This window comes from Amblyomma mixtum, chromosome 2, assembly GCF_055824585.1.
Source record: "Amblyomma mixtum isolate Tamu chromosome 2, ASM5582458v1, whole genome shotgun sequence".
NCBI lineage: Eukaryota > Metazoa > Arthropoda > Arachnida > Ixodida > Ixodidae > Amblyomma > Amblyomma mixtum.
Window position 1 is genome coordinate 108,114,152 of NC_143013.1, and position 14,438 is coordinate 108,128,589.

General features: G+C 45.9%; 1 protein-coding gene across 1 annotated transcript in view; it reads right to left on the reverse strand.

Moving 5' to 3' along the window:
• The window catches only part of LOC149360505 (sodium-coupled monocarboxylate transporter 2-like), a 169,378-nt gene extending 159,390 nt beyond the window's left edge, over window positions 1-9,988 (reverse strand). Inside the window, exons 1-4 of the mRNA XM_089572358.1 lie at window positions 9,653-9,988; window positions 5,055-5,120; window positions 4,395-4,446; window positions 2,051-2,118 (exon numbers count right to left, since the gene is read on the reverse strand). Of these exons, the coding sequence (XP_089428484.1) occupies window positions 2,051-2,118; window positions 4,395-4,446; window positions 5,055-5,120; window positions 9,653-9,988 (522 nt within the window). The remainder of the gene's footprint in view (window positions 1-2,050; window positions 2,119-4,394; window positions 4,447-5,054; window positions 5,121-9,652) is intronic.
• Between the last annotated feature and the right edge of the window lie 4,450 nt (window positions 9,989-14,438).

Below are 14,438 nucleotides of genomic sequence, written 5' to 3' on the forward strand. Positions count from 1 at the left end.
GGAAGGAAGGGGTTGCCGTTTCCACAATTCGTAGTTTTTGAACATTCACTGCATCACACAACACACGGTCGTGTCACAGCCTCTGCTCATAGAAATAAGGCTCACTTCTTTACAGTAGAACTCGGCATACAAGGTGTTTCATAGAAGCCCGCCACTAACTGTTAAAAGTGGGCTTAGCAAGGCAGCAATGTGGCCTAGTTGATTGTACATTTGAGGGGAATAACGCACTACACATGCTGCTAACACATGTGGTATCGCACACCAAGAAAAGTTCGTAGAATGTGTGACCGGTATAGTTTACAAAATTCCCTTGTCATGCGGCATGAGTTACGTAGGTCAATCAGGCATATGTCAATCAGCACCTAGCGCATTGAATCTTGATGGCGCGAAATTTATTTGGAGTGCAGAATACTAATTTATTAATTTATTTTCCTATTCATATATCCCTAAAGGCCCTTTCAAAGAGTTTATTACATAGGGGGTGGCACACGAAAACACGCTGTAATAAAAATATGTGAAAATGTAACAAAAAGAACAAAAAGAAAATCACGACAAAACATGTTGACACCCATATCGCGAGTACGATCAAAGCTCGGCCAAATCCATAATTTTAGAAAATTAGAAGAAATAGTGTAAATACAAAGAATTGGTTTGGTTTGGTTTTATGGGGTTTAACGTCCCAAAGCGACTAAGGCTATGAGAGACGCCGTAGCGGAGGGCTCCGGAAATTTCGACCACCTGGGGTTCTTTAACGTGCACTTGCATCGCACAGTACACGGGCCTCCAGAATTTCTCCTCCAAAGAAATTCTAGCCGCCGCGGCCGGGATCGAACCCGCGTCTTTCGGGTCAGCAGCCGAGCACCATAACCGCTGAGCCACCGCGGCGGCACAAAGAATTAGGATTGAGAACACAAAAGCCGGACAAAAAAAATCAAAGGGAAACAAAATCAGAACAATGGCAAAGGTAATAAGGAGCGCAAAAACTCTAACCCCAGAGTTTTTCACGACACATCACAATACTAAATTCCCCAGCTCTTAGCAGCTTATGTCAACCATAACTTGAAGCTGTTTTCGGTTTCCTGTTTGAGAAAATGACTTCAAAACAAATCTCTATTGGTAGATGGCTTGTTTCCAACTGCGCTAAACGCCGGATGTCTACGCCAATTTTACAGCGCCAATCCGGGGTAAACCGTCCACTCGATAGGAATATAGCTGCCCACTCTACAAAAATGCTCCTCAGGTGTGCATTCTACAGTAAATGCAATCTGTAGTCCCCCGGAGATACGGGCAGGCATGCGTCATCTTGGGAGAGGCGTGACTGTTGTCGAGAATGGGCCCCCAAGGTTTTTGTCACTGAGAGAGGCTCATGAGCTGGCGCTGTTGTGAGGACGCAATGCAGCTATTGTCCTCACTTCTCCGATCGGGATGGGGGAAAATTATGAGAGATTTTACATGCAATTTCCTAAGGTCCACCTCAAGTTCATTCCTGTCGGTGGGAGGGCACGCGGCTACCTCGTTTGCGACATACTAACGGGACCATTTCTGGAGCGGACTTACAACCCCTTTCATGGTCATGTGATTATCCTTGCCAAGCGAAGGAGCCCGCAACTGCTCTGACCGTATTCCTAATAAGAGGCTATCGTCTGTAGAAAAACTGGTGCATGTCAAGCGAGCTTCGACTTAACTGCATAGCAGTTCCAAGCTTCCGGTGTTTTTGACAACATGGAATGGAGCAACGGCTGTCCCAGTACTGCAAGTGCGGCCGTGACGTGGCGGTACTGTGCCTTTTAGTCGATGTTCGCGTGGTTACATCAGTTTTAAGGCGAAAGCATTTAATGCCTCATCATTGTCGACAGAAGGTTCTCGTAGGAAGGTTGTCAGCAGAATGTTGTCAGCAGAGGTATACGCTTTTTCTAGACAGACCAGAAAAAAAAAAATCTTTGTGCACGATGGGATTCTAACCAACATCCTTCCGTTCCTCAGCCGAGCGTGCTGACATCAAAAAACTGTTTTAACCAAAGTTCTGCTAATTGGCACCCAACGCACTTACCAGTGCAGTGTAAAGGGTTGCTGACAAGCCGATGACGATGTTACACCAGAACAGTGGTGCGTTCATTGCTGAAATCGTGAGAATACGCTGTTATAAACTCACATTAGTAGACTTACTAACAGTCAACGACAAATACTTATCAACTAACGGCAAGCAAAGAGAAAAGCACACAAATGCTCTTTACATATATATGCAGAGCACGCAATTTGCTTCTTGGGTGCTTTGCAGGAGGGCATGTGTTTGGCTATTCGACCCTAAAATTGGTAGTGGTCTTCTACTAGAAGACAATCTGCATAAAACATTTGTTTTTCTAACTGCAAGACGTCATGAAAGTAATGGATACTTGTTTTAACGGCAGCAATACACAGAAGTTCAATTGTGTTCGAGCCCTCGCAGCATGGTCGGATCGTTATTTTATATTCTCCTGCTAGTTTTGCCGAGAAAGGCTATTTTTACTGCTTTTCTCTCTTTCTTCAAACATTACTTTATCGGTTTTTATATCATTATATCTATTATATGACTCTATGCGTTCCTTTCCAGATGAGACGTTTATCTGACGTGTGCGCTCTAAACACGAACTCGCCGATATGGGTGTAAAATGGGAGTAAGCTATATCCAGCGCACTCATTTTACAAAAGGGACTGCTCTAAAGTACAGCTTAGTCCCTTTTTACTCATTTCTTTTTTACAGTGTAGAAACCGGGGTGATTTCAGTAGACTTCTCTCACTTCACCTTGCGCGATATAAGTTGTGACACAATTAAAACGGCCGCCGCGGTGGCTCAGTGGCTATGGTGCTCGGCTGCTGACCCAAAAGACGCGGGTTCGATCCCGGCCGCGGCGGCTAGAATTTCTTTGGAGGAGAAATTCTAGAGGCCCGTGTACTGTGCGATGTCAGTGCACGTTAAAGAACCCCAGGTGGTCGAAATTTCCGGAGCCCTTCACTACGGCGTCTCTCATAGCCTTTGTCGCTTTGGGACGTTAAACCCCACAAAACCAAACAAAACCAAACAATTAAAACGTCTCCACTACAAGTTACGTTATCCATTATCGACCTTGTCACCACAGAGGAGCTACTGACGGCCTTGTTAGAGGGTCTTGCCGAAGCTCTGTAAATGTAGAAGAAATTATGCGCATGCATTTCAACTGAGGGGTGAACTCTTTAGTTTCCTTGCCGCCGCGGTGGCTTAGTGGCTATGGTGCTCGGCTGCTGGCCCGAAAGACGCGGGTTCGATCCCGGCCGCGGCGGCTGAATTTCTTTGGAGGAGAAATTCGAGGCCCGTGTACTGTGCGATGTCAGTGCACGTTAAAGAACCCCAGGAGGTCGAAATTTCCGGAGCCCTCCACTACGGCGTCTCTCATAGCCTTAGTCGCTTTGGAACGTTAAACCCCATAAACCAACCAACCAACCAACCGTCTTTAGTTTTCGCTCAAATGTGTATGAACACTATACATTCAAATAACTCGCAGGCTCCGCTTGAGAATATTCTGAGTGGAACTTAAAATATAAAATATTTATTAGAAATGAATGTCTAAAATCTCACGCCACAGAATCGAATCAGGAGTTAGCATAGAATTAGCAGCAAAAGTCTTTTTCAACGAAAAAAAATTGCAGAATTGATAAGGCAGACACGGAGGTTGTCATATTTCTGAATATGGCAGGATATCTGGTGTTAATTATGTTATCTGAAAGTCTGTTCCGAAATCTTACGGCACGTGGCAGGACACGCAGGTTAAATGCTTTGGTGCGACCGAAAATACACATAAAGTTTTTTTGATTATGTAGGCCGTAAGATGTACGCCATGGCCACGATGAAGGAAGGGTGTCTTCGGGCTGACTGTACATCATTTTGTAAAGTAAGTAGAGCATGGCGGCTGTTCGACATAGTTCTAAAGAAAGAAGTGGCAGCAATAACTTTATGTTAGTCACACTGCAATGGTGATTATAATCGCTACTGATAAAACTTGCGACACGGTTCTGTGTGTATTCGAGACAACCTGTTAGATGCGCTCAATGGGACGACCGAATAGGCGATGCAAATTCTAGCTGTTGGCGCCCAGAACGTCTGACAATCTACATTTCAAGTGTAAGGCGGCGCGCCATGAAGATTATCATTTAGGCAACGCAGCCAGGGGTGCGTGAAGACATAGCAGTGCATTTTTCTATGTTGATCGACCAAGGAAGGTTAGTCCTGAGAAGAGTGGACAGATGCATGTACCAAACAAAAGCTGTTCAGCGTAGTCCATGTAAATGTGGACTTTCGCCGCCACGCGACCTTTAATGGTGGGCAATTTATTTGTCTGTAGTTTAGTGTATAAATTCACAAGGTTGAAATTTAACTGTACCTGTGAAAAGCGTAAGGGATGCTGCAAAAATCGACATGGCTCCAACGCTCTGCTGCAATAAAAAAAGAAACGTCGCGCATGTTAATACGTAGGGCATTATCTGTAGCGCGGTCTGCTGCAAATGTTAGGCAGTCACGAGATACGAATGCTTCTAGAAGACTGTTGTGCTTTGAATGTGTGGTTCGCATCATTACTGTCAGAATTTTCTTCAGTATACCTGTTTCTAGGCTTCACCGAGGTTATCCACCATTTCGGAGTTTATATCTAGTCCACAGCTTATTTTTCTAACCCTGAGTGCCGTGGCAGTCTACTAACCGCCGAGTTTTGGCCCACTCAGGCATCAGGATTGTAATACATGGGTTCTAGGAGAAGCTTCGCAATTGGTATGATCATAGCGGTCGGCCTTTCACATACAGCTGCCGCTAAACTGGTGTCACATTACGTGAACAGCCCTTAAAATTTTTTATTAAGACACAGTTCTTACAAAAGAAGAGAACGTGTACTACATGTGTGTATAATACTCCGAGAGGCAGCGGATACGGCACACTTACTTTCCTTCGTACAAGTGTCGTGGCCTCAGAGCGCGTGGCAAGCATAGAATAGACGTTTTAGAACTAAACAAAAGTAAAAATAAAAGGCAGGGTTTCCTCGGATACTCACCGTTAGGAAAATGTAAATGGCACATGCGGACAATGAAATGGGCGCATTGAAGCGCATACGAAGGTACTGTAAAAAAAAAAAGGGGGAAAACTGATTAGTGGAGTGAAGAAAAGCCAGCTTTAGTGAAGTCAAATTTTGGAGCCTCATATATGCGTCCTTACACAGCGGCGTGCTACTGTGATATCAAACTTTCACACGTAGGAAAAGGAGTTTTTATTAAATACTTAGAATTTGGGAGTTATATCACACATGGCACCGCTTTGTTCCTCTTATTTCACAGCTTTCACAGGCCACCGGAGGAAATGCGGCTGAACTTCCCGCTATGCCGACTTAGTCGAAGATGTCAGTGCACGTTAAAGAACCCCAGGTGGTCCAAATTTCCGGAGCCCTTCACTATGGCGTCCCTCATAGCCTGAGTTGCTTTGGGACGTTAAACCCCATGAAACGAAACTAAGATTTTCTGACGGGCCAGTTGGTACACGATATATTTTCGAATCATTATCAGCCTGACTATACCGACTGCAGAGCACAGGCCTCTCCCTCGTGTCTCCAATTAACTGTCTCCTACTTTTGTGCGCTAAGGGTGAGCGCTAAATAGACGCTTTTCTGTGAACGTCTATACAGCGCACAGCCATTCAAAAAAAGGCATAGTCGAGTGCCAACTGAATTTGTCCACACGCATGAGCGACACAACAAGGGTGGTCCCGTTTATTGCACTTAAGATACACGCAGCGGTCAGCCAATAAGACCGAGCCTATAAGCTTATTTATTTCTGAAGATAAATAAATATTTACTATATGTCGCAATTTTTATTTAGAGAAATAAAACTTTCTCGTGAGCCTATTAAACTTTTGTAAGATTGATTCGGCGAATACGCCGGGTATTAGTTGAGTTTTACCTGGTACCATTTTTTAAGCAGTTAGCTTCATGCTGACAGCTGTGCCTCACGGTTGTCGTACATTTGCGGTGTGTGTGTGTGTATGTAAGCGGGAAGGGACAAGTGCTTCTAGTTCAGCGTTTCAGACATGAAGTTCTTGCGTCCTCTGAGATCCCACGTCACGACGAAAGACGGAAAACTACAGTCGGCCTCGTTTATAGGCCGACTTGATTAGTGGGCGGCTTGATTAGCGGTCCGTGACACCTATGATGGCGCCTCTTCGCGGGATGACTTATTGCTGCTGTTCACATTCCCACGAACTGATAGTGCGTAACTGTTCTCAGTCGGCCGCCGCGGTGGCTCAGTGGTTATGGTGCTCGGCTGATGACCCGAAAGACGCGGGTTCGATCCCGGCCGCGGCGGTTGAATTTCTTTGGAGGAGAAATTCTAGAGGCCCGTGTACTGTGCGATGTCAGTGCGCGGTAAAGAACCCCAGATGGTAGAAATTTCCGGAGCCCTTCACTATGGCGTCTCTCATAGCCTGAGTCGCTTTGGGACGTTAAACCCCATAAACCAAACCAAACCAAACCTATTCTCAGTCGGCTGACAGCTGCCGAACGCGGCTTTCAACGTAGCACAAGCTGCAAAATAGTTTTTCGCAACCACTTATGCAGTGCGGCAAATCACAAGGCGCGTCGACTGGGACCCTTACCACTGTGGACCATGCGGGCAGAAAAAAAAGGCATCATTCAGGTATTTCCACCTTCGCACTGCCTCTTACTAAGATCTGGTTTTGGAAATCGAGGTTTTCTTCTCATCACTGTCCATATTAATGCGGCAAAAATGCATTCAGCGCTCTCACTATCTGCGAGTTCTTTTACGTGGTCAAGGTTTTTGTTAAACCCTCTGAAAATCCCTGTGTGTGTGGCTTAATCCTTAAAAAAAGGTCATTGGCTGTGAATATTCTGCTACCATGAGATGGGAAGCTTCTTTTTCAGAACTATGTAGCCTCAAACTGCGGGAAGACTCGCTCAAAGCATTCATAAGACAGGGTGTACAATGCCACTCTCCCTAAAGTTTGTGATGTGCGGACTAATACGCCACCAGTGGTTTCCTAAGATGGCCCTCGCTTTCTCAAAAACATTTCCTCGTGATAATTGCAAGCTAAGTTCCTAACAACCGAATATACCTTTGCTCAGTAAGTTCATCGGCTGACATAAGCAGACGGACAAAAATTTCCTTGAATGCCTTTAACATGAGCGTAATGTTTGAGCTAAACGAGTTCGCCTTAAAGTTTGGTTCGTGTGGTTAGTACCACTGAACAGCCGTCCACCAACCCTAACATTTTTGTCACAGCGTTCCCTCCTAACCTTCCACACAAAAATTAATCAAATTTCTTTTTAATGCAGGTTACTCACTACAGATCAACACCAAGTTCAATGTAAGTTTCTGCCTCGAAAATAAGCATTTTATACATTAAAAGGGTCGAGGAACTAGTAAACAACATGTTCTGATGTGCGACAACGGAAACCTCATGAGCGCACTCCTCATAATCTCTTCTCATTTGAAGCTGCAATAAATTCTTGCTGGACAGCTAATTGAAAAAATTATTTACTCGCTCAGATTTTTTCGCATTGGAAGGGTCAGGGACATAACGCCCTCTATCTCCTGCAAAAACTGTTCTGAGCATTAAATCATTCGCCTTGTCCAGAACAATGGCACTAAAAGGTGAGTGAATTTGGACAGGTAAGTACAAAAACATGTTTGCTTTTTCCTTTTTTGCCTGCTGCTATATGTCGTATACTGTACGCGTCATTCTTGGAGGGAACACTAGATATAGTTAAACCAGCTCTTAACGCTGAGAAAAATAGTTTTCACCGCCAAGCAGGAGCCCGGCTTCAGGCTCCTCTTGTCAAACTCTCTGCGTATTTTTCTTTTTTTTCTCGTCGCTTCGGGGTTAAACCTATATTTCTCGAGTTAAGAGCCAATTTAACGATTTCTCGTGTTTCTTCTTAGAATGGCACGTGCTGTAACTAGCTCAGACACAGTTTCAACCCTCCTCTCCGCATACCTGCGGGCAGTTTTAACCGTGCCGATTTCCGTCTCCTCCTCAGCCTCCGTACAGGCAGTGTGTGGACGGCCTTCAAACCAAGCATAACTGAAGCTTTTCGCTTGTATATCCAGGCTTAACCACAGCTAAGCCACTGCATAATTTTTTTTTGCGAGAAGAACTCGTTGTTTACAAGTCAGTTCGGATTTCGAACAAGATGGAGTACGATTGTGCTGCTAGAAGATTTTAGTGACCTTGTGTACTCAAGAACAGACCAAACTGAAATTGTATTCAGTTTATTTCTTGATCTGAGCAGAGCATTTGATACAATCGATCACAATATATTACAATATAAGCTGCAAATTTTGGTTTTCCGAGTGCCGTTTGCTGCATGGTTTCAAAATTACTTCACGAACCGAGAACAGGCAGTGAAAATTGAAAATTAATATAGAGAGCTAATAGTCACTAAATTTCGGGTACTCCAAGTTTCTTTTCTGGGACCTTTACTATTAAACTTAAGCGCAAATGACCTCGAACTCCTAAACTTAAACTCCAACATGTGTAAATTCTCTGACGACACCGCGCTGGCAATGGCACGTCCCAGTTTTGAAGAAGCTTGATTCGGTCTTCAATCAATAGCATATAATAAAATTATTCTGAGGTACAAGTACAAATTTCCACGTACCTCAAAAACAAAGCTCATGTACTGGATGTGTTACGTCCAATATTTCTGCATTTGGAAAAATTTCACATGGGTATCGACAGTTAATGTTTTTCTTCCATTATGTGAAAAGGAGTTGCTGACGCAACAATCAGGCATCAACATCGCCTTTTAAGTCCGTGCGAATAAAAAAAGAGACGTCGCGCCCTCGTGAGAAGGCGCTCTACAAAGAATGCAACAGGCCTGTAGCTGAGCGTTTCATAGATAGAACACGTGGTCCACATTATTCACCATCGTATATCGAAGCCCGAAGAGCGCTGCTGGCCCTCTTCTCTTGCGCGTGGAGTGCTGAACGCGATGGGCTTAGTTTTTATGGTTGTGTAGTACTTCGGACTCATCACTTTTGATCAGTTTTATTCCGCCGCCGGTAATGGAGGCGCAAAGATAAGAACACACCACATTCTCTACCGTGAGGTTGTCGTATGCGGGGACGTCTCTCATATCGTCGATATGAGAAATGTACCCGCAGTCACACGCCGAAGCCACTTAGCGAACGCGATGATTGGTGTTCTTCTTTTTCGAAAATGTGTTTCCTGAGATTTTATTTAGTTTATTAGGGTTTCAACGCCCCAAAGCGACTCGGGCTATGAGCGACGCCGTAGCGAAGGGATCCGGAAATTTCGACCACCTGGGATTCTTTAACGTGCACCGACATCGCAGAGTACACGGACCTCTAGAATTTCGCCTCCACCGAAATTCGACCGCCGCTGCCAGGATCGAACCCGCGTCTGTCGGGTCAACAGCCGAGTGCCATAACCACTGAGCCACGTTCCCTGATATCAAACTGTGACGTAAGTTTAACCATCGCCAAATAAGTTCCCTCAAATTTCTGTTTCATATTTCGTTTGATCCTTAAACAGTTCTTCTTTTTAGATTCCGCATGAGTGTAAAGCGTGTACAGTTGCCGGCGCAAATGAAAAGCCGCGGTAGCGGTTCTAGGCCATGCTCACCTCGAATATCGACGTCACTCCTAGCCCGTAGAGCATCGGCACAAACACGTGAGTCGCCAACCCGACGAGAAGAACGGGCGTCAACGTGCTCCACATCATGTGCCAGCCGTAGGCGTAGAAGTGCGCCGGGAAGCCCACGAGGCCCGGCGACGAAGCGAGCGAGGCCACCGACGAGGCGGCCAACGGAAGCATCTTCAGCGCCCGACTTCCGAGGAAGACTTCCGCCCGTGTGGCTGTACTTCCGGTGGTGGACTTACTAAAGGAGTAATACAGTCCGAGTGCCAGATTGGCCGCCACCAGGACGCCGAACAGGGCGTAGTCCAGGACTGCAACCATCGCTTCAGTCCTTTCGCGGGGCGCGTCGACCCGTTGCGAGCCTCCGTCCTCTTTTGTCAACTTCCCCGCAGCAAATTCTCCGTTGGAAAAAACAAGAAAGCGAAGCGCTGTTAGGTACTTCCACACCCTTAATAATGGTTTCCAAGAAACATAAATTGCGAAAAATCTAACGGAGAGCTGACAGGAAAGCAATGCTTGGCAGGACACTTGCAAAAAGGTTGTCGCAATCGAACGCGTAGCAGCAGCCACGCATAAGCAGTAAGAAAACCCACACCCTGCGCAATTCTCGCGCGGTTCCCTTTCGCGATCTACACTACGTGCATTCACAACCGCGCAGGTGCGGCTAGACGGCTTCAGCGTGAAAGACCCGCTTTAGGGCTTTTATTCGTGATCTGAAAAACATTCTGTAGATTGCGCCGATAACAAAAAACGCATTGTGACAGTGCAGCTTAATTGATTCCAACGCTGGCTCAACAGCTGCTTGGATTTCAAAAGGTGGACGTGCAAGGCTGCATTCCACTTTACTCTTTTGGTGCGATAGCAATTATAGTGGCGATTCCCCACGTGTAGCAGTTTTGTCCGTCCGTCCATCCATCCGTATGTTCGTCTGTTTGTGTCCGTGCATCCGTCCGTTCGTCCGTCTGTCTGTCTGTCCGTTTCGCACTGTTCGCCGTGCCTACGTTGTGCGGAAAGAAAGAAAGAAAGAAAGAAAGAAAGGAAGAAAGAAGGGATGAAAGAGAGAAAGAAAGAAAGTATTAAAGAAGGAAAGAAAGGAAGAAAGGAAGAGAAAGAAAGAAAGGAAGAAAGAAAGAAGGAAAGAAAGAAAGAAGGAAAGAAAGGAAGAAATAAAGAAAGAAATAAAAGAAAGAAACAAATAAAGAAAGAAAGGAAGAAAGAAAGGAAGAAAGAAAGAAAGGAAGAAAGAAAGAAAGGAAGGAAGAAAGAACGAAAGAAGGAAAGAAAGAACGAAAGAAAGAAATAAGGAAAGAAAGAAAGAAGGAAAGAAAGAAAGAAAGAAAGAAAGAAAGAAGTAAAGAAGGACAGAAATAAAAGAAGGAAAGAAAGAAAGGAAGAAAGAAAGAAAGAAAGGAAGAGAGAAAGAAAGAAAGGAAGAAAGAAAGGAAGAAAGAAAGAAAGAAAGAAAGAAGGAAAGAAAGAAAGAAAGAAAGAAAGAAGGAAAGAAAGAAAGAAAGAAAGAAAGAAAGAAGGAAAGAAAGGAAGAAAGAAAGAAAGAAAGAAAGAAAGAAAGAAAGAAAGAAAGAAAGAAAGAAAGAAAGAAAGAAAGAAAGAAAGAAAGAAAGAAAGAAAGAAAGAAAGAAAGAAAGAAAGGCACGTCTTGGCCGCGAGTGGGTTCAGAACAGGCGGTTGCGCGAACAGATCAGCTTCAGATAAGATCAACCAATCGCTGCAGCTGAACATCCCGCATGTTTTGAACCCCAGGTGGTCAAAATTTCCGGAGCACTCCACTACGGCGTCTCTCATAGCCTTAGTCGCTTTGGGACGTTAAACCCCATAAACCAAACCAAACCAAACCATCATCTGCTGGTCTCACGCGCTGTGCTTTGGATGTCGTCGTGTTCACCAACAACCATCCTTGTGTAGTGGACTGGTTTCGTTCAGCGGCCCCATTATTTTGGAAAGACACCTCTTCCTCTAGTCCCCCGGTATCAGCCGACAGAGCATGCGCAGCCTGTCACTGCAGAGGTCGGTTGTGTGACTTCACCGAAATAATCTTTTTAATGCGATATCACTACAAGCCTCTTTGGCGGAAAGATCCGTCGTCAGTCACGTAATTCCCACGGCTAAGAGTGACGTCATCAGACGGAAAGCAATAGGCTTTGATGTACCTTCATTGCGTCCGTGTCGCCACCTTCAGGCACCTTTGTCGAAGCATCTATCAGCTAAATGACCTGAATAGATGTCTGCGTCCGTGTACTGGTCTGCTAACACAATCACATAAGAATGACGCAAACCTCGATGTAAAGCCATCAACAGCCGCCGCGGTGGCTCAGTGGCTATGGTGCTCGGCTGCTGGCCCGAAAGTTGCGGGTTCGATCCCGGCCGCGGCGGTTGAATTTCTTTGGAGGAGAAATTCGAGGCCCGTGTACTGTGCGATGTCAGTGCACGTTAAAGAACCCCAGGTGGTCGAAATTTCCGGAGCCCTCGACTACGGCGTCTCTCATAGCCTTAGTCGCTTTGGGGCGTTAAACCCAATAAACCAAAACCACCTAAAGGCATCAACAGCTTCTATTGCTATCACATAGCCATCACATGATGTCACTAGATGACCCTGGGAATTTTTTTATTCGTACACCCCCATCGAGAAAATTTTTGCTTCCCAAAGTGTTGTTAGCGTCAGATACAACGTAGACAAGGCAACTAAAACGGCAACGATAGTGAATATTAGGGCAACTGATCGTGAGTACATGGGCGCGAGAACGGCTGCATGAAAATGTTAATGGACCCTGCCCGTGATTCCCGTCTAGCATCTAAAATTGTTACGTTTTTATGTTCGCGTTACGGTTATTGCGTTCGCATTTCATTCTGAGCTGATAGCACATATAGTTTAACCTTGTAATGACCCATTTGTTCCCATTAGCTGGTGCTTCGTTATAGCAGTACACACAACATTGGATGCAACTGTGGCATACCAGCGTGCTCATCTGCCACAGAGTTTACCGAGGACAGTACAGTCGGCGTTTAATCCGCCAATGTATTTTGCGAAGCCTTCAGCACACGAGCGCGATTTTGGAATAACGCTTGAAATTGCCAGAATTTGTTGAGCCGCAACTCTGAGGGCAATCAAGTTTTCGGAATTCGGAAACCTAATATGACTGCTGCTCACGGTCAGCTACCAATCTATAACTGCAATTAGGTGTCCATCTCAAATAGTTAAGAAGTTAACTGTATTGGATTTAGTAACCGAGGTTACTGCTTAACGTGATTCACATTTTTGTGGCATCCTCAAGCACTGATATTTCTATGCCACAAAAGCCATCTTTTTACAGAAAGGCTGTTTGAAGAATTAGTAGCGGTCTTCACTGAAACACTTGGTATACGCCAATAACACGGTTGTTCGCATGAATATAAAAGACTCAGATGTAGTCGAAAACAAGAAATGCTTATATGAATATAGATACAAAGCGAGGCTTGACGTTATGCACCATGGGCTATAAAAATAGGCAGCTTGGCTAGGTTTAGAGTGCTTGAACAGTAAAACAACATTGTGTACAAACAACGCAAGCGGTGCAGATTAAATGTAGTATAAAAAATCCAGTCTGAGCGTCACTGGTGAAATGATGAAATTGTCACTAAAGAAATGATAAATAATCACAGGTTAATTTCATCAGATTTAATTGGAGTGATGAGAGCTTGAATTTCGCCGTTATATTACAAGCGATTAAATTCAGCATTCAGAATGCGAATATGCTTATCGGTAAGTATAGGAGCGCGTTAGACTGGCTGAAGTGGCGTCGAATAGCAGGAAAATGAAATAAGTTCGCATAAATGCTAGAAAAATTAAGGACACCGCATTTGAACACCTGCAAGTAGGCAGCACCCGCTGCGGTGGCTCAGTGGTTATGGCGCCCGTCTCGGCTGCGGGAGGTGGTTGGATCGAAACCCACCGACGGACACCCACAGGTAAAAAAATTACCGCGGACACTTCGGAAATTCTAAAGTATGCTTGGCGAAAGCCTCGTCCGTTCTGCCTCTCTTGCTTTCGCATCTGGTGACCTGTTGAGTCGTCGCATGCGCATTCGCTCCTTGTTCTTCAGGTGTTGGGGGAATCCGGTGTCCGCTGCCGCTTTCCCGAACCGCTTGGCGCGGAATCACTGGGCCGCTTCAAAGCCATGCGTCTCACTCATTCGACTGCAACGAGACGTCTGGCGAAGGAGCGGCGGTGCAGCTGCCACCGCTGACGCGCCCGCTCGTTTTACCGCTACTCTGTGACGTCACGGTTGCTATGCAAAGCTGCGCTCCCCCGGCGCGCGGTTGCTAGGGAGGCGAGGAGCTTGCGCGGCTGCGCGGAGGAGAGGCCACAGGACGGACGGAAGGGCGGACGGACGGACGGACGGACGGACGGACGGATGGATGGATGGACGGACGGACGGACGGATGGATGGATGGATGGATGGATGGATGGATGGATGGATGGATGGATGGATGGATGGATGGATGGATGGATGGATGGATGGATGGATGGATGGACGGACGGACGGATGGACGGACGGACGGACGGACGGACGGACGGACGGATGGAGGGATGGATGGATGGATGGATGGATGGATGGATGGATGGATGGATGGATGGATGGATGGATGGATGGATGGATGGATGGATGGACGGACGGACGGACGGACGGACGGACGGACGGACGGACGGACGGACGGACGGACGGACGGACGGACGGACGGACGGACGGACGGACGGACGGACGGATGGACGGAC